The 20,029-nt window shown below is 32.4% G+C and overlaps 4 protein-coding genes across 5 annotated transcripts; 1 reads left to right on the forward strand and 3 right to left on the reverse strand.

Moving 5' to 3' along the window:
* Positions 1-80: 80 nt before the first annotated feature.
* Positions 81-3,930, reverse strand: LOC114932504 (coiled-coil domain-containing protein 102A). Its single transcript, XM_029304739.2, has 7 exons — positions 3,554-3,930; positions 2,524-3,260; positions 2,215-2,443; positions 1,865-2,074; positions 1,505-1,779; positions 1,344-1,432; positions 81-1,140 (listed from the first exon to the last, which is right to left on the reverse strand). The coding sequence occupies exons 1-7, from the start codon at positions 3,656-3,658 to the stop codon at positions 1,118-1,120; spliced, it is 1,668 nt and encodes a 555-aa protein (XP_029160572.2). The 5' UTR covers positions 3,659-3,930; the 3' UTR covers positions 81-1,117.
* A 154-nt stretch (positions 3,931-4,084) lies between these two features.
* On the forward strand, positions 4,085-5,245 carry Polr3H (RNA polymerase III subunit H). Its single transcript, XM_029304745.2, has 5 exons — positions 4,085-4,334; positions 4,415-4,598; positions 4,709-4,849; positions 4,934-5,055; positions 5,136-5,245. The coding sequence occupies exons 1-5, from the start codon at positions 4,224-4,226 to the stop codon at positions 5,187-5,189; spliced, it is 612 nt and encodes a 203-aa protein (XP_029160578.1). The 5' UTR covers positions 4,085-4,223; the 3' UTR covers positions 5,190-5,245.
* Position 5,246: 1 nt separating this feature from the next.
* On the reverse strand, positions 5,247-15,292 carry LOC114932505 (uncharacterized). 2 transcript variants are annotated; one of them, XM_029304740.2, is made up of 8 exons: positions 15,153-15,292; positions 14,131-15,060; positions 10,991-11,355; positions 10,253-10,546; positions 9,318-9,609; positions 8,232-8,427; positions 7,575-7,723; positions 5,247-7,391 (listed from the first exon to the last, which is right to left on the reverse strand). In XM_029304740.2, the coding sequence occupies exons 2-8, from the start codon at positions 14,225-14,227 to the stop codon at positions 7,243-7,245; spliced, it is 1,542 nt and encodes a 513-aa protein (XP_029160573.2). In that variant the 5' UTR covers positions 14,228-15,060; positions 15,153-15,292; the 3' UTR covers positions 5,247-7,242. The 2 variants fall into 2 exon arrangements, with proteins under 2 accessions (XP_029160573.2, XP_085335928.1); XM_085479802.1 differs by having other exon boundaries at positions 15,148-15,292.
* Positions 15,293-15,355: 63 nt separating this feature from the next.
* Positions 15,356-17,370, reverse strand: Arpc1 (Actin-related protein 2/3 complex, subunit 1A). Its single transcript, XM_029304743.2, has 6 exons — positions 16,950-17,370; positions 16,589-16,849; positions 16,204-16,494; positions 15,915-16,093; positions 15,564-15,833; positions 15,356-15,491 (listed from the first exon to the last, which is right to left on the reverse strand). Exons 1-6 carry the CDS (start codon positions 17,014-17,016, stop codon positions 15,453-15,455), a joined length of 1,107 nt encoding a protein of 368 aa, XP_029160576.2. The 5' UTR covers positions 17,017-17,370; the 3' UTR covers positions 15,356-15,452.
* Positions 17,371-20,029: the final 2,659 nt, after the last annotated feature.

A 20,029-nucleotide genomic window follows, 5' to 3' on the forward strand; every position in this document is an offset into this window, starting at 1 on the left:
GGCTTGAAAGTTGTAAATGTTGTATATACTTTGATAATTTCTTTACTGAAAAATTATTAATATATATAGCATAATAAACATTTATTGCTACATCAATTGCTACTATTTATTAAGTTTTGTCAATAAAATACATTTTAATTAGAAGAAAAATGTTTTTTTCTTTTTTTTTCGTCGTTAAGAAATATACTTAATAACAATCTTCTATTTTTTTCTCTCAAAATTTGATGTAGTTAATTGTGATGTATGAAGATTTGTTCCGTTTTATATTTCTATCTACAATTCAGTATTCTACGATATGATAAACATACAGATGGAGTATTGCTTTAACTTATATTACATAGATTTTTTATATTCACATAAAAAGTTTCATTATAAATATCAGGTATCGTATCTTGTACATATTGTATCTCATTAATCGATTTCACTAATTTTTTTCGAGGCGACGAAACATACAGTTTCATTATGTGTATACATATATATATACATACATATATATATATATATATATATATATATATATATATATATATATCATATATATAAATATACACGTAATATATCTTTATATACACCAGTTTAAAAAAAGAACATATCAAACAATAACGCGGAATGTAAATTGTTTACAAAATACGCCTCAATAATAAATTAAAAAAAATGTATGTTCATAAAATTTATAAAAGTAAAAAATTTTATATATAAGCAACAATAAAATGATTACTTACAGAAAATCATGAGAAAGATGAACACAATCTCTTTAAGTTGAGTAAATGATTGCTGAAAAAATAAATACTGCAACATAATTCATCTCATCAATCTTAAAAATCGACAAGTAATTAAAATTGCATATTACATTAAAATATATCAGCAATATATAATACATTTACTTATATATGCTACTGGAAGTATTGATGTTTTACGTTTGCTATTAAACACAGTAAACGCGTAACTCACAATAATTTGACATAATTTGTCGAAGCGTCACGCTTAATAGATAAATTTGCCCCCTCCTCCCCCTACCTCAAAAACATTAAATTGCATACTTTAGGCCCATTGAGAGATCATTTATTTGCATTTTCATTATTTGACTTAAACACATCGCTATCGATACGAGCAAATACTAGGCTTGTTGTCGATCATAAACTGAAACAATAAATAATATATTTTTAATTTATGTTGTCTAATTTTTATTAATAGTTTAATCTAATAATTGATAAACATTTCAATTTAAAATCTAATTTTATTAATATATTTTTCCACACACACACACACACACACACAATTTATATATTTTTATTTAATTATTATATTAAATCTAAAAGCAATTTATTAAGTTAATAACATACCTTCAGCATATTCATCGGAATTGTTTACTTGGAATTTTTGCTCTCCTGCTCCTTCTGCATCAGTGACCGCTGTACACGATTCGCTTTTGCTGATAAAATATATATTTTTTAGATCCAATTGTAGAAAACTATTGGATATTTGAATTGATTATCCTACTTACCTATTTCTGAAGTGTTCCAATTGCACATTTGCAGACTCCAATTGTTCCATAAGGTCTTCATTAGTTCGTTGTAATTTTCGTACGTTGCTCGTAGCTGCGTCGACCTCATCTTGAGCAGCAGCAAGTTCTTTCTTCAACTCCTCAACTCTCGCTCTAACTCGCTTCACCTCTACTTCATATTGTTCGGATCGTCTCATCGCGTGTGATAATTCTGTTGTTTTTTCTGCTAAGGATTGTTTTAACGCCGCTTGATACTGCTTTACTTCAAGTAGTACCTACGAATATTGCATGAAAAAGATAAAATAATAAATAACAACGATTTTGAGAAATATTTTAGTTTGAAATAAAATTATAACCAACCATGTTGCGAACTAGGATTTCATGCTGCAATTGCCTTGTGTCTGTGTCAGCTGTAGACACTGGACGTGGTCGTCGCGATTCTACTTTCTCTTGCAATTCATACAATTTCAGGCGAAGCAACTTGTTTTCTCGTTCTAAGGAAATTTTCTCAGTCTCTAATCTCTCTCTTTTACTCCATTCTGCTGCATTTTCAACTTGAAGTCTCTCTAGCTGAAATTTTGATAAAAATATAAAATTATATATAGTGTAAGACAAATAGATCATAAATAAAATTTAACAAATTTTCTTAAATGACATTCTTCCATTCAAGAAAAATATAATTACAAGTGTATATAATGTCAATAGCTTACTTCAGTTCTCAATTCACTTAAACGACGATCCATTCCCTCTCCATTACCAGTATCGTCTATTAAATCGGCGATATGTTCATCATTTAGTTCTAGTTGAAATCGCTCTTTTAACTCTGATAATTCTCTCATCGTATCTGCTCTACTTTCAGATAATTCCTCACATTGATCTCTTAATTGTTTAAGTTCAGCTTTCAATTTTTCCACAGTACGATGTAAAGAATCTTTTTCCCTTAAAAAAGAAAAATAAAATAAATTTGCATGTGTTATTAATTACTTTTATGTATTAATTTTTAATTTGTATAAACTTACTCCCTTTCCACAGAAATAGTTTTTGTTGCTTCTTCCAATTTAAGTTGCAATGTTGACATTTTCTGAGTTAGAGATTCTTTGTTATATGTATCTAAAGACAATTGTTGCTTGTCTAATGAATCTTTTTTAGAGTTACTATCCACAACTAGTTTCGTGATATTTTTGTCTAGTGAATTACTAGCACTTTCCTTATACAATTCAACTGCATGTTTTGGTACTGCACCTTGCAAAACATACTCCTCAATATCTCTTTCTGGCATGATGTTATGACCTCCTGAAGCAACATCTGATGCTTCATGTAAAGTTTTACAGGATAGCATATTCCTTTGTGTATTTAATGTATCACTAGGTTCAATATTACTATAAAACTCTAACTGTTCATCTAACCCCAAAGTAGCTCTCAATTGTGGGTCTGATTCTAAAATAGTAAAAATCTGTTGGTCAAATTGCCCAGCATGTTTCAAGAGTATCATATGTATCTTTTCCATTTCCTTCTTCATTTGCTCATTTTGCAATTCCAATTCTTGAGTCTCATGTTTGAAACTGTTAGCATCTTTGACAGCAATTTCTAATTTTGCTCTGAGAGCTTTTGCCTCATCTCTAGCTGCATTTCTCTCATTCCGAACTTTGCTCCATTTTTCACGCCAATTAGCTGTACAATCTGACCACCATCGCATTGTTTTTTCCATTTGAGCCGCTCGTGCTCTTGCCTCTTCAAGTTCCCTCTGTCGTAAAGCCTATTTGACAAGGAAACACATAGTAATTAAATTAATTGATAAACACAATTGAATCTTTTAAGAAATATTATTTATAATACTACAAAACAATAGTAAAGTATTACTAAAAACTTCAATTCATAATTATATATACAACATAAATTTAAAGATTAAATGATAAAAATTCTGAATATTGTAAGCATGAATTATATTGATCCTTAGAATATTATTTTGATATTTACCATGAAAAAAATATTAAATAATTTTCTGATTAATCTATGAAGAGCAAAATATAGAATTTGAAAACAAATTACCTCCTTGGACTCCCATTCGCTGTCCATGTAACGTGACGAGGAGGGCACTTCGTGTTCCCTCATATATCGTCGTGAAGAAGTTCCGCTTGTTGTTGATTGTGTCATGGTGCCAGCAACCTATGTAACCTACAGTTTTCTTATCACTGACACTTTTCTCACGATCACCTCGAATATAATTTCTTCCTTAAAAATGACATTCAATTTAACGTTGATCAAACATCGTTCTTTCTTGCATTCGATCGTGCCATTTAAATGTCATTAAACTCGATCGAATAACAATAATTTCCGCACATGCCTTGACAAATTTCCATGCACATACATCGCATACGTCACACAACAAATAAATGCTATATTGACGATCATCAACCCCTTTTTGTAGGGTGAGTAAAGATGATATTACATTTGTCGTACGAACTTTTTTAAGCGCATTGATTGGCTGTAATATAGGGAATTTCTTTAGTCTCTGTTTTGTAGCCAATCAATGACCTTCTAATGAGTTTGTCGAGGATCATTCTGATTGGTTGAGACTGTTATTGACATATGTATTTTTTTATGGAGCTTCTTGAGCCCTGAATTTGTGTATAAACACGTGGTATGAAATATCAGAAATGTTTATGAAGCCAAGTCTGGCTTATATAGGCCACTAAATTATAAAGAAGAAGAAGAAGAAATGTTTGTGCTTGCGGAATTAAAAGACACTGTTAGAATATCACCGAGCAACTTCAAATATAAATTAAATGATGTAGTTGCTGACGAATTAAACAAAAAGCTCGCTAATAAAGTACATATAAATTATTTCTCATTATTAGGGTAAATCTACTATAACTTACATATGACAAAATTATTTTAAATGTTACACAGGTTTACAAGGATGTAGGGCTTTGCATTGTGTTGCATGACATTACAAAGATCGAAGAATCATATATTTTTCCAGGAGACGGAGCATCACATACAAAAGTGACGTTTCGATTTATCGTGTTCCGTCCATGGATAGAAGAAATATTAGTAGGAAAAGTTCGTAGTTCCAGCTCCGAGGGTGTACATGGTAACAATCTGATTTAATTTGGCTTATCTAATTCAGATTTTCATTGCACATGTTTTTGTTATTATTAGCATTTAAATCTTAGTATTATTAGCTTTTATATCTTGTTACAGTTACATTAGGATTCTTTGAAGATATAATTATACCACCTCATAAGTTACAACATCCATCACATTTTAATCAAACACAACAAATGTGGTTCTGGGTATATAAGACTGAAGATGGAAAGGAACATAATTTATATATGGAAACAGGTATATCATGAATGCAATTAGAATTAGCATATATATTGGCTCAAATATAAGTCACATATATAAAATTAAGATATTTAATTTTAGGAGATGCAATACGATTCAGGGTAGTGGAAGAGATTTTTGCAGAGGCACCTTTACCATCTACAGTTAATGCGCGTGATGTAGGAGAAATGCCAGAAACTAATGTAGCACCGTATATTTTACATGTAAGTGTATTTATGAATTTTTAATGTTATATTAATCAATATGTAATTTTTAATCTTCTCAATATCAATATATTTAATAGGGATCAATCGACGAGCCTGGCTTAGGTTTACTTATCTGGTGGAAAGATGTATAATTTATTTTATAGTGAAAATTTCAAATAAAATAAAGATATGATTAAAATACAATAAACTCTGGTCAATAAATTTTTATTTTACAGCACATTCCATCATATTATTTTGTATCGTCAGTTAACGTTGCATCTGTGAATGATATTTCATAATGTGATTTAGTTTTCCAATATAACCACCTGTGTAGATATATCTATGCTCAGTTTTGATTGATAACAGAATTATCAAGTATAATTTGTACAATATGTACAAAGGCATATGTGCTAAACATGTGACAACACGTAGAAATTATATTTGCACACAATTATCAGATTGCTTTGAGAGATCATCTACTTCATAACTCAATTTAATAGAATTAATCTTAGAATTGAATGCTAGAATTATTACCGAGACTGTAGTAAATAAAAAATACATAGCATTCTGATAAAACTTATTATAAAAATGGATTTTATGAAAGATATTAGACATGTAGTGATATATTGCGCAAAAAATGTTTTCTAAATTTAAGAATTATTCTTAGCAAAGTAGTTTACCTAATTACATTAATATATACTTAATTTATAACGACAAAAAAGAAGCTAATGAAACATCTTAAATTTAGAAAATATATAAATATATAATACTGATTGCACAATATATGCCACACTGCATCTTTTGAAGTTGTGTTTTAGACAAATTAGGACGTATTTTTTTGGCATATTATTGCTGTTGTCCTAATACACAACTCAAACATGCAGCGCTCGATTAAATTGATAAATATGATGTACTAGTTTAATCATTAAATTATGATACATTAATAGACTACTTATTTGATACAATATTAATAAAGGATATATAAATACATATATCGACGTAATATAAATTGTTAAAATTATCCATTTAAAACGCATGCAAAATATTTTGCCTAATTATATGTTACATTAAATAGATGTATACTTAGTCAAAAACCACAAAGAATATATACCTAGCGAAAAGTCTTAAATTTAGAAAACACTAATTGCACAGGGATATATTTGTATATATATATAAAGGTAACGTATAAATGACGATGTTACCACATTATTGTGGGTGCAATAAATAGTGAACCTCAATTCTTCATCTACAATATGTATCGTCAAACAAATAACACGAATCACGTATTTATGAATAGAGGTTGCTGAGGATAAAATGGCTTGGAATGTTACCTTCTGTGTAATCGGTATTTGCTACTTTCTTTCAAGCAACATGTGTGTAATGTGTTGCAGCTACGATCGCAAAAAATGGGACGATGCGCACTTTTTAAATGGGCGCATTCGGCGGAGATCAGCAATCGAGCAACAATTAAATATAATCGATACATACTCGAACAATTACTCAATTGCTTCACGACTTTTGTGTGCGTGCCTCGGATGCACTCGGATGACTTAATCGTTTAAATGTATGCGAACCAATTAGAATTACGAACAATATAAATTTATCACAGTCCTAACTGTTGAGTCTCTTGCCATATACGTTTACTCGAGCTTTCTCTACATTACTAGAAGCAAAAAAAGAAGGACTCTCTTCTTTCTGATGCGTTATCAATCTCTTCTAATGTACAATATCGAGATAATTCAATTCTTCTGTACAAGATCATTACAATACATAGGCATGAGAGTCTCTTTTATGCTTCGTCTAATCGATATTAGACACAAATTGCAATCTTACATGCCCGTAATGTGTGATTACATGGCCGAATAAAAAAATACGAACGAAAGTGCATGGGACGTTATTAAAAATTGTCTATGCGTTAATATTTTGCACGTTTTGAGGGCTAGTGTTTTTTTTCTTAGACCATTACGAGGAAAAAACATATTGTTCTTTCATATTATTTGGACGTCTCAGTTGCTTCTTATCTGTTTATACTGCTCTCTTCAATTATACCGTTTTTGTTTTTCATTCAAAGTATTGCTTTCTGCGAAATTCCTGCAGTTATAAGATCTATTCCTCGCAGCTTAACACTCCTTGTTTGACACATACATCTACATTCGCATATAAAGAATCTTATTTTGTCGCGGATATATTTTCATTAAACATCGTTTATTCGATGATTAGGCAACGCGGTAGATGTTCACGTAGGTAATCAAACAATTCTCGCGATGTTCCTGGACAGTTAGTTAGTTCTAACTCGTGTAAGTGTCGAAGCTGAATCAGACTGGATAAACCACTACTTGTCAGCAATGGGCAACCTGTATAAAATGGATTTTATTTAGTATATATTCTTGTATCAAATATAATTAGATCTATATAATTCAACTTTTCCTATACAGCTTTTATATATAATTATTTATTTATTCGCAATTTTACACTGCGTGTATGTATAAGAAAAGTTGCTTAAAACTATGATTCACAGTGATGATACAAGACTTTACCTGCCACGGATAACACCTGCAAAGATCTCATTACGCATAAATGTTGAAGTCCGAAATCCCTAAGTTGCGAACACCATCTTAAAAACAAAGCGCTCAACGATACCATCGTTGAAATGTAACCGACACCAATATCCGTGATGTGTACACACCTGTACAATAGTATGAAGAATACGATGCAAAAGACATACAAATGCGAAATAAATTACATATGTCAGAAGTACAAAATAATAGACAAGATTTACTGCCATAGTAAATAGTCGCTTGGCTAAAGATAATTACGAATCTAGTAGCTCTAAGACTTTCTGTCACTTATTGTGACATATGAGTCAGTCATTATGTAATGCACGATTTTAAATAGAATATGTTTAGATAAATACTTGTTAGGTAACTAGAAGATGCCTTTTAAAAGTTATGCAATTTTTTAAATAGATTATGTCTTCATTTTCATAACATATTAATGTTTTCCGAAGAAAGATATGAAAAAGATATAAGAAAATCTATATATATATAAAATATAATTTTTTTGATAGCATTTTATGCGATATAAAACACATTTTTTAATATTTTATGTAAATATATAGATAGTAATTTTTTTATAGACTTATATTTACTGTTAATTGTCGAAAATGACATTACGTTCTAATAATTTTCTCTTACCTATCTAACGTGAGTTCTTCTAAATTATTCAAATCACAGGCAATGTATTCTAAGGCTGCATCTGTAATCCTTGAGCACCAGCTCAGGTCTAAGCAACGAAGTCTTGGCAAGTTTTCCGCAATTAATTCGACACCGTCGTCAGTCACTTTACTGCATCCAGAAAGTGACAACACAGTCAGATTGGGCAAGGAATGTACTGAAAGAAAAATATATTATAATTTAATATTTCTAAAAAAATTACACGTGTAAGGGAAAATATTTTAAATTATACAAAAATTTTGAGCGATTATATACAATATATATTTTTATTATTATCTTTATTCTTTAGAATAAAAGTTATAAAAAAATATATAATTATAATTTTATGTTAAAATTTATCATTTATTTATTAAAATTTTATCTTAATCATTTTATAAATTTAATTAATATTTAAATAATATAAAGTAAATATAAATAAATTTTTACATTTCAGAAGAATACTTGTGGTATAAAATCTCATCTTCTTTCACGACATCTATTTAAATAATGATATCACAGATCATTGTCAGTAAAATATGCACACTTCTTGTACGTATAATTCGAGTCTGAATTACTCGTGACAATTTGAAAGTTAAATAAAGCTGTGTTCTTGCATTCTAAATTTAAATCTAAGCACGTATGCAACTGTCTTCATTTCAGCCTATCACTATTGTACATTTCATTTAACTTTGTCGTTCACAGAGAATCTTGGTCAAAATTTAAAATTGGCAAACCGCCTACGATTGTCGAGAATAATAGCATGTAATTTATACATCATCATAATTTAATATAAATTGTCATTATCTGATTTTATATAAATTGTCATTATCTGATTTTATTCGAAGAATAAAGGTTTGTTATCTATTTAAATCAAAATAAATTTTTTTCATTTGTAAGTTAAAATAATATTTAAATCGAAATTTTTATATCTTTCTTTATATGGAAATCTTTTAGGCATCTAATATTATATAGTATATCGAATATGCTGCAACGATTCAATGAAAAAAGATAAATCTATATAAAAAATAAAATCAAAATAATATAGAAGTGAAATAAAATGATTCTCACCAATATTTACTACGCCGTGATTTGTGAGCTCCCAGCAGGACTGCAATTTCAAGATGCTAAGTGCACTGCTTTGCTTTGCCCTGAAGTAACCAAGCGCAGCATCAGTAACGTGATAAGCTTGCAGAGAAAATTCGTAAAGACTTGGCAATAGCTGAGCCACGGCACCGACGGCCTCATCGGCCACATTGATGCAATCCGACAAAGACAATGATACTATTCTAGGGGTGAGGCATGCCCATAATCCAGCTTCCGTTATTTCATTGCAGCCAGTTAATTCAAGCTCGTACAAAGCCTAAAAATAATCACAAAAAATTATATTCGTATCGTTTTACTCAATGTAATCCTGTTAACTGATTCTTTGTGCATTTATAGTATCGAATTTTGAGTTGTAAAGTGATCTAGCATATGAAATATCATGCTCGAATAAAATAGCACTTTGCGTTTGAATAAAAGTTATATATTTCTATTATATATATATATATATATATATATATATATATAATATTTACGTATTATTATCAAAGAATACAATTATTATATTCACGAAACATATCACTTAAATAATATGGAACTTGTACACGAATATAGTAATTTTTATTACATAAGAATATATTTATATTGACTTTTTAAAATCTGATTATATAATTTTAATAAATTATTTTAATATTTACAGTAATAAAAAATTAATAATAAATTTGAAAAAATTTTATATTTAGAAGGCTTTTTTTTACTCTATTTTTGTAAGCATTTTAAATATTAATTTCATAAACATATTTCACTGATATCTCAAAATTCTTATACATATATAAATATTTTTTGTACTGTAATTACACTTATCAGCGATTATTGTAAGTTTGCAATAAATTTTTAGTTTATTTGATAATAAACCAATATAACAAACAACACATGAGAAGAAAGACCGTGTAGAAATTTACCTGTAAGTGATCCAAAAGAGCCTCTAGACCTCTATCCGTTACCGCGCAGCATCGTAATGACAAAGAATGCACGTATCGTTGTGCCAATGGAAAACCGCGTGTTAATTCCGGAATATCTTCATCGGTCGCACCTAGAAGGACCAAGGAGTCAAAACCTCTTCTTATTAAGGAAGCATATAACCGGGTACGCAAGGTCGGCTGCATAGCGCGAGCTTCACGGCATCGTATCACTGGCACCAAACCCGCCCAAAGACGCGGTCTTGCATACAGAATGTCTCTCCATCTCGTACAAACCTGCGTACAACGATATGCATTTGAGTAGAAAAGCGACAAAGACACATTGTGTTATGATGCAAATATTCTACAACAGGATACAATAGGTCTATTTTATCAGAAGCAAGCCATATAGAGATTTATAGATAAAGGGGTTAAACCAAAATAAACATAAGATTCAAGATTTGAATAAAGTTTGATATCTATACTGTAACACTGATACAATTGTAAAAAAATCATAAGTTTATTATACATTTTAATTTTATACTTAATTTATATTTTTAAGATACACATTTTTGCTATATATATATTTATTAAAATGATTTTTTAAATTAGATCTCTATTGTTAAACATTAGCACAAAAATCGAAAAAAATTTACATTATTGATAAAATTACAAGCTTGCTTGTATTATTTATATTTGGATTATGGATGGAGAATTGTGTCATCTGTTACGTCATACTACCTGAGCTAAAATTCTTCTCTCTGTAGGACTGAAATAGAGAAAAAACCGGCCGAGGAAATTGTCATCCTGTATTAGCTGCTCCCACGTAACTGGTGGTACGTATCCTCCGGTTCCTCCGCTAGCCAGCGGTACAGCCATTTTTATTCTGTTCCTGGGTATTCTAGCTCTGCTTGGGGTGACATTATTCAAACGTTCCTTATTGTTGCCCGTCGATACATTGTTAATAGTCTGCGCGACACTTCGGCTGGGCTTTTCGGGCGTTGCGTTTGCATTATTCGCGCTTTGCAAATTCATGTAAGCGACACTGCCACTTCCGCCACAAAAGACGTTTGTCACGCGTTCCATGACACTGGTCTTTCCGCTCCCTAAAAATATAAATAAAAATTTTTAAACTGCGTGTGAAATTTGTATAACGTTAAGAATTTATGACAGTAACGATTTGCGGAATTAAAGGTCAAGGAAATTTGTGGGAAGAAGGATTTATGGAACTTGAAATATTATATAGACATTAATAGCATTGAGCAAGATGCACATCAAGAGCTTGCAATTATAAAATACCTAACGCGAATATTTAAGTAATCGAATTTCTTTAAAGAGACATATTTTTACTGTGAAATATACAGAATGGAATAAAAATGTAGGCCACTATTTTAGAAGTGTATATTATTCTACTAATTAAAATGACAAAAAAATGTATATAAACATACATATATTTAAAAATCTATCATTTTTTATGTTAATTATATTTGAAAAAAAACTTAAGATGATTACAAAGTATATTATTTTGTTTCCAACATATACAAAACAATAGAAAAAATAAAAGTAAAAGAAAACGAAAAATTTAACATTTTCACAAAATAAATGCTAGAGTTAAACAACATCCCTTGTAGAAATTTATCACTAGTAATATTAATTAATCACTTATTTCAAGTACTTAAAATACTGATATACAGTAATTTAAGTACTCGAAATAAGTGATAAATTAGCGTTACTAATGATACATTTCTACAAGGGGTTTATTACACCAAACTAACTTTAATCTATCTAATAATTTCGTTTTTTATCTAAGGAACACTTGATAATTTTTTACTTTTTGGATGACAACTATAGATACTATTATGGCTATCTTTTTTAAAACTCTTACAATTGTTTTGTGTTGCTGGAAATAAAATAATACGTTTATTCGTAATATGTAATATCTTAAGTTTTAATCCAAACTTAATTGTAACGTGAAACAATGCATTTTTGAATACATATTTATATAAACTTTTAATAGAGGTCTACATTTTTGTTATCCTGTAATAATCTCTGTAAGATATAAAATAGTGATTTATCAGCTGAATCACACACACATCCTGTAATAATTTCTGTAAGATATAAGATAATGATTTATCAGCTGAATCACACACACACACAAATTATGTGATAGCCATTTAATTTAATCCATAGAGTTTCTCGATAGCTTTTGAATTGATACCATAAGCATAATTATATCATAATTTTTCGTCAGAGAAAAATCGAAGATAAGATTCCCTTGAATATTCTCGTTTTATTTCCTAGCTGTATATATTCTATTTGGCTCGCGGCACACCGCTATTTCCTGTTTGCCATTTATCTTGCAAATTTTTTTATTTTTAGTAACTGCATTTAATATATAGTTTTATCTTTAGTCATAATAAAATCAACTAATCATATTTAATAAAGACCAGTATAAGCGAGATTATATATATTGTAATACTTTCTTTTCTATGCACTTTTCGTGTATGTTTTGTGTGTATGTGCAATATATAAATTTCTATTCTATATATTTATAATTTGTTGATCGATAAAAAATAATATGACTAACATATCAATTTTAATATGTAATGTAATATATCAATTTTAATTAACGATTAAATTAAATAGTTATCACAATTCAATTTTCCCTACTTATCTCTATTCCTATTGCATATCAAATCTGATCCTTTATGCGTATAGTTGGTTGAGGCAAAAGGGAGAGAGAAAGAGATCCTAGATTTATGTTTTCTTTTGCTCAGAACCAAATCCGTCTTTGCTCTGGCTGATCACGGTTTTGCTGACCCGGGATTGGCATCTATCCAATCACGAAGATTGACTATTTGCGCATCTGAACGTAAACGCGGTCGATCTAAAGACGATGCGTCTTTAAACTGGCGAAAGTGACGATCAGTCGCAACGCACATCAGCATGTTTAATTAATGTTTCAAACTCGAATACAACATGTTTGGTCTTAAAATAATCTTAGGTGATTACTTGGATGCAATTATCTTATCAATCTAACGAATCAGGTCATCGGGATTGTTGCGAGACGCGACGTTAAACGGATGAATAAATATGCGTTTCTAAGGCGTCTCATTATGCTCGAGTTTGCTACTATTTTCGCGTGCACGAGAACGTGTACGTATTGATTCCATTGCAGTTAAAATTGCGACGACAAAAGAGTCACGTAGCGGTATCGCTTAATAAATTACGGAAAAAATATCGCGTGTAAAGTATATACGGCGCGAGATTTATCCCCGCGTGTGTAAAGTAATAAACGTCATATATATATATATATATATATATATATATATATATATATATATTGTTGAATGCTATATGGATAAATTAAAAAACTAATAAAAAATAAAAACAAGAGGAAGAGAGAAAGAGGCGCGCGAAAACCCGTTACAAAAAAATCAATCCTTTATCCTGATTACGTAACAACAGGACTGAACCGAGGGGTGTTTAACGTCGTTACGAACCCGGAACGCACCGAGTGAAAAAAATCGTAAAGGGTCGACATCGGCAACCCTTTACTCGCGCGTCTTTATTTTTCATCGTCGTCCAAGCGGAAGATAAACTTGACACCAATCCAAAGCGCGCGATCCTTCCTTCATCTAGTCTCTGTTCCCGATAGCGCGTAAAAAAATCGAAGTCGACGCGAAATCAACGCGGAATCTAAAACGACGCGCTCGTGTTACACACGCTACTACGAGCAGGAGGTGGAGGAGGAGGTGGTGGAAACTTATAATAGGGGTGCTATAGAAGAAGCAGGGGTAGGGACAGGTGACAAACACTCTTGGATGACACACAAAGGAATACGGATACAAGGAAACGCGAAAACGTTTCGTTTCACCGACCATGATGCTTCGACGTCCGCAATCCCAGGCCGTTAATTCGTTTGGTCAATTCTGCGCTGGCACGTTCGACGACACCCTGCGCTGATATCGAAGACATGGTACCACCTCGATGGGGTACTCGTCAGCTCTCGTCTCGTTCCGCACTTGTTCCTCGGCGCCTGTGATTCGTAGTCAAGAGTAGCACAGCTCGGTCTGCGAATGACGAGGTCGCATCATATTTGACGTTGAGATAGTAGTCTCACGTAGATGGAGAATGAGCTTCCTTTCCGAATAATAACGCCACGCGCCGGCAGCGGCGGCGCTTCCTGTTCGCGCGACGCGCTCGCAAAGAGGGTGATAACGGCGATGACACGAAGGGATGATGAAAGCGCGCGCTACTTTCCTTTTCTTAGCGCTGCAATGAATTCTCTCCTCTAGATTTTAGAAAAAAAATGGGAAAAACCAACACGTCACCCTTAGAATCAATAATCACGATCGGCGCCACATAATCGGAGTATCCGATTGGCGTCTTCGACGATGACGATATCGTTGATCTCGTTCGTTTCTTCTATTAACGTGTTTTTAACGACGACGACGGGCCACTTTGTATTGACAATATTCGCGTCGTCGTGCGTTTTTGTTGTTTATTACAACGGGCATGGCAGCAAAGCGGAGTACAAGTGCGCTGCAGGCAGCACATGGGGGTGGTTTGCGCGAGACTGAATCGATATTCACGCTACTGATCTTGTCCGGCTGCCTTTTCCCCACCCCTGCCGAGGACCTACCAGGCGCGTGTCAGCCGCTTATGCCTGCCGACTGATGAACCGCCCGACAGAGTTGTGCGCCTGGTCGCATACAACTCGTGTTTTACCCTTTGAGCCTGCTTGACATTCTTCTCCTGTACTTAAGTGTCCCGAAAATTGCGATCGGGCATTGGGATTAATGGATAAACTATATAAAGAGAAAATAAACTGTCAATTGTTATATTTTTAACAAACAGATATTAACAGTTTTAATAACATAAAAATTAAAAGATACCGTACTGACTATGAAGACTCTATTGGTTCAGGTTTTCGGGACACCTTGTATTTATCGATGACGTGCGAGCGACGTCAATAGCTAATGTTACCTCTTTATAAGAATGCATTATTGAATATTTCATCCATATATATATTATACGAAGGATATGGAAGTTCTTTCCACAAGGAGATAGGTCGCGACGTGGAAAATTTAATGAGGTGATTAATTAATGAGAAATTTGTATAGTATTCATTTTAACATTTATACATCGTTGTATTGGATGTAATATCTCTGATCTTTGCAATGTAAAAAAAGTTTCATGTTTACGCTATCTTGAGACCAGCAATGGAATTCTCTAAAAGCTTAATTAAAAAAAAAAAGATAGATTAGAATCATAATTATTAATACTAAAATAATGTATTGACACAAATTACCTTTAAGTCCCAAACTACAAGTTGTCCATCTAAACTGCTTGTGCTAAATTCACGATCGGACACTCGACGAATGCAATTGATTGTATTTTGGTGCACGCTATCTAAAGCGTTATCATTCGTCTCGTTCCTCGCTTGCCGATCTAACGATTGGAACTTTCGCATGGCAGACAATCCGGCGATCTCTTTTTTTTGTGTATTATCCAACTTTGACGCAAAGTATATTTGTCCGTTGTCATCTACAGAGTATAACATCGGCATACAGCTATGTCCCTATGTGAATAGAGATTCTTAATTAATATAGGGAACATTTTTATAGATATAGTGAATAATTTTAAGAGTTACGTTATTTACCGCGGCAACAATGTTATTAGATCCTATCCAAATACAACTTAGAAACGGTAAATGCTCTGTATACAGTCTCATGACCGCGTTTCCTTTAGTAGCATCGGCGACACATAGAGACGAGTTGTGCGCCACCCAACAGATTTTATTGCCACATGGGCTGAACGCTACTGAATGTATCCAGCCACCTAAATGAATAAAAGTAATTGTATACATAATTCTATACAATTCAATTTTTCAAAATAGCTAACTATTCTATATTTTTCAACAATAAATAATAAATAATAAAAAGTCTTACCTCCACTGGGTGTATTAGGAAACTCAGCCAGTAAAGCTCCTAAGGTTTTACTCTGTCCCCAAGGAGTAGTACCAGGAGCATCCTCCATATCACTGATAAATGCACTGAAAACACGAACTTTGTAGTCCGTAGATCCAGCAACCAGAACCTTGTTATCCGGATGCCAGTCAACGGTAGTCACCGTAGACCTTAATGGACGCTTTATATGTTTACATAACCACCAGTTATTCTCTGATACAAAGTAACAAACAGCTATAACTCGTCCTCCAGAACCAACAGCAAATTTGTTTTCTGTAAAGAGTAATCACATAAAGAAATAAATATAAATTCAAGTATAACATAATATAATATATATAAGTAAATATATTCTTCTATATAAATATACCTAGAGGAGACCATTTTACGCAAGTAGCAGCTCGATTTATTCGTAGGAGAACCCATGCGGGATCCCATTTGCCATCTTCCTTTTGAGTCCATACGTAAGCGTTTTTATCCGCGGAACAGGTGACTATGCGATTGGTTTTGGGCGCCCAGTCGATTCCCATGACAGCCATGTGATGCTCCTCCAAGGTTTCCAGCAACTTCCATCCGGATGAAGTACGTTTGTGCACCTGGATCTCATTGTTGTTTGGGCATATGGCAACTTCTGCGAAAGACGAAGGATTATCGATTATTAACGCTTCGCCGCTTCAATTAAATATTCAATAATCCAATAATATATCCAATAATATCCGACAACTCCGTACCTGTTCTATCTCTATTCCACGCATGACAGCTGATGGCATCGAGACCGAAGTTATGGACCTCCGTCATTTCGTGCTCGCTACTTGCGGAAAGGACGCCTCGGGACGCCTAAGTGCGACGAAATCAGCGAAACGCGACAAAGGACGACGTGTCAAGCGGCGATGAATCAGCGAGACACTTGACACAAGCACGGTCGACGGGCGCGGTCGCTGATTAAACTTTACCGAGCGGGAGGAAATTCCGGGCGATCGTGTATCCTGGACAGCGTTCACGGAAATTCGCGGACTCTGGTCAGTCTACACGAATTTCCACGGTCTCTCCTGAACGCGCTCGCAAAACACGCCCCACCGGAATTGACAGTTCATCCGCAGATAGCGGGTTATCGGGCTCCGCTTCGAGGTTATGTTGCCCCGGATGTACGCATTGCACTGTATACGGCCGACTCTTTTCACTCGGCGCTTCGACCGCGGCGCCCTCTGTCGGCCGCAAGCCGAACTAAACTAGGGGAATTTAGGCCACTGGACAAACCTGCCGCGAGGTGTTTTTTTTCCAGTCGAGTTTCCCCTCTAGATTATAGTCATAGACTTTGAGTAGAAACGCGAGTTTCATTTCTACGAAGTTGGCAAACCTGTTCTTTGCGCGGTAGAAGAGAAGAACGACGAAGGTGAGGCGAAAGATTTTATAGTCGAGAGAAAAAACGGGATGCTGCGTACGTCCATCGATTCGAATCGAAAGATTGACGTCCTTCTGCTTCGCGTACGAGTAGTCTTCGGAAAGAGGTAAAGGAAATATTGCAAAAATACGGATGTGAAGGTTGTCTTTGAGACACGGCCAAGATGCAATTTTTTTCGCCATTTTGGCGGCAATCGGTGTCGGACAATAATCGTAATTTTATTACGTTTAATGACTTTTCGAGCTTTTACTCTGCAAGATACGCAATAAATGAACAACGAATACGTAACAGTGACACGCGAGAGAGAAAATATGTATGAAATAAAATATCGATTGCGCGTATAAAGGAAAAATTGAAACGATGCGATATAAAAGGCGCCGCGCGCCGAATATACAAATTCATCGTTGCGAAACATATTTGCTGTTTCGATGATTGAAACTTGTTGATTGTTTCCCTTGTTTCGAAAACAGTGATTTCGGTCGATATATAAAGTAGCCGACCGCAGCTGCGCGCGATTGCAACAGATTTATTTCCGCTGGCGCTGTCGCACACTCTACAGCACAAAGCCAAAATGCGCCCTCGTTTAATCTACCGGCCATTTTCCGTTTCGCCGTATCTTGCGTTTGATATAGCTATATAAGGCCGCGTGATGAAATATTTTCACGTCGCGGATTAAAGCTGCAAAATATCGATGTATGTTTCCGGAATTGCGCGATTCTCTGAATTCGCTGCATACAATATATAGAAATACACACATCCGTATAATCTCGGTATTTTATATTTATTTACATGAAGATTTTTTCAAACAATTTATTACATTGTCCGTAAATCGTATCAACAATATTACACGTGTTTTGCAATTTTATTATTTTTATAATTTAAAGTTTATTTAATATAAATTTTAATAAAGGAAATATTGAGAATCATATTAACAGAATTTGAATTAAAATTTGAAATATTTTTGATTTGTTTTGCATATATATAAATATTATATATAGTTAAAATTAACTGAAAATTTAATCTAACTGTTTCCGCATCTCTTTCTGAAAATTGAGTTAGCGCGGAAGGGAAAGAATTATACTCAAACTTCAGGTTATTTTAACTAATTGCTTTACGGGAACAATCCTATAACAGATTCATTTTTTAATTACTTAAACTTTATTGTGTTTCTCTTCTAATAATAATTTAAATTTATGGAATAATACATATAATCTTTGGTTCTTGTAATTATTCTGCACAAGTATTTTGTGAGTGCTCTCCGGCAATATATCTCGTGTTTTCAAACGAGAGCATTCCACTCTCCTCTTCTCCGATGTATTTAAATCTCCATTTGCGTTCTCTTGAAACAGTTTAGCAGCTATAACTAACACTATAATGCTTACAATTATAACGAAAGACAAAGAATAATTATCGCTATAATAGAATAAACAAGTTTTATAGAATAATTTCAAGATATGTATATCATTATATGATAATTTTTATGTATAAATGTTTATTATATTTAATGCAAAAATATTTTATTAACTCCGATGTTAAATATGCGGACAAATTTATAATTATTTATATAATTAAATAATTAAAAATCTTTCTATATACTGTATATATTTTTAACATTCAAGTTGATAAATTTTTTTTACATTAAATAATAAATATATATATATATATATAATCTTTACTTATTTTATATTCTATAATATTTATAACATTTAAATTGATGACATTTATTTATATACTAATAATGAATAATATACCTATATATATATGAAAATTGTATTTTTGTACATATGTATATTTATTATTATATTTAGTATAGAGTTTTATCAATTTAAATACATGGAAGAATTTTATTATTTAATTATATACAATTTAAAAATTTAATCAAATTTGTTGTATAAAGCAAAATCATTCTAGGATTATTGAATGAACTTGTCGCACGAGGATGTAATATAAATTCTTGTTTTTATCATTTTCTTTAACGACTAACTTTCTATATTCTTGTAAAAGTCTGTTATCTATTAAAATGAGATATGTATACAGCAGCGTATATTTTGCTTTACTATGCAAAGCGGCTTTCTACCCAGTTAACTCTCTTTCTCTCTCTCTCTCTCTCAAATTAACTTTTAATGGAAATAACGAAATTCTATTACTAGGTAGATAAAAGCCCTCTTGTGCCTCGTAGTACACATCAAAAGAGACTTTTTAATATCCAGTACAATATGATATAATAGAGTATCTCGTTTTAGTGGCTAGGTAAACACGGCATTAATATATTAAAAAACATATTCCTCCAAAAGTAGTATTAAAATTTGTATGTAAAATCTTAAATATTATACGTTTTTGACTATTAATATTTAACATTAAAACGCGGGGATATAATATTTATAATTATCTATAGTATATAAAGTACAA

This window comes from Nylanderia fulva, unplaced genomic scaffold (genome assembly GCF_048542155.1).
Source record: "Nylanderia fulva isolate GAGA-0341 unplaced genomic scaffold, ASM4854215v1 Scaffold13, whole genome shotgun sequence".
Classification (NCBI taxonomy): domain Eukaryota; kingdom Metazoa; phylum Arthropoda; class Insecta; order Hymenoptera; family Formicidae; genus Nylanderia; species Nylanderia fulva.

Bases quoted from the DNA above. Each gene is read 5' to 3' on its own strand.
- LOC114932505 (XM_029304740.2), bottom strand. From the start codon at position 14,227: ATGTCTTCGATATCAGCGCAGGGTGTCGTCGAACGTGCCAGCGCAGAA. The intron at 10,547-10,990 runs GTAGTATGACGT...CGTTGTACGCAG, and splicing joins AGAGAAGAATTTTAGCTCAG to GTTTGTACGAGATGGAGAGA. The intron at 7,392-7,574 runs GTAAAGTCTTGT...CATTTTATACAG, and splicing joins GCAGGTGTTATCCGTGGCAG to GTTGCCCATTGCTGACAAGT.
- LOC114932504 (XM_029304739.2), bottom strand. From the start codon at position 3,658: ATGACACAATCAACAACAAGCGGAACTTCTTCACGACGATATATGAGG. The intron at 3,261-3,553 runs GTAATTTGTTTT...CTTGTCAAATAG, and splicing joins GCGAATGGGAGTCCAAGGAG to GCTTTACGACAGAGGGAACT. The intron at 1,141-1,343 runs GTATGTTATTAA...TTATTGTTTCAG, and splicing joins TTCCGATGAATATGCTGAAG to TTTATGATCGACAACAAGCC.
- Polr3H (XM_029304745.2), top strand. From the start codon at position 4,224: ATGTTTGTGCTTGCGGAATTAAAAGACACTGTTAGAATATCACCGAGC. The intron at 4,599-4,708 runs GTAACAATCTGA...ATCTTGTTACAG, and splicing joins CAGCTCCGAGGGTGTACATG to TTACATTAGGATTCTTTGAA. The intron at 5,056-5,135 runs GTAAGTGTATTT...TATATTTAATAG, and splicing joins TAGCACCGTATATTTTACAT to GGATCAATCGACGAGCCTGG.
- Arpc1 (XM_029304743.2), bottom strand. From the start codon at position 17,016: ATGACGGAGGTCCATAACTTCGGTCTCGATGCCATCAGCTGTCATGCG. The intron at 15,834-15,914 runs GTAAATAACGTA...CTATTCACATAG, and splicing joins CTAATAACATTGTTGCCGCG to GGACATAGCTGTATGCCGAT. The intron at 15,492-15,563 runs GTAATTTGTGTC...TTTTTAATTAAG, and splicing joins TTGTAGTTTGGGACTTAAAG to CTTTTAGAGAATTCCATTGC.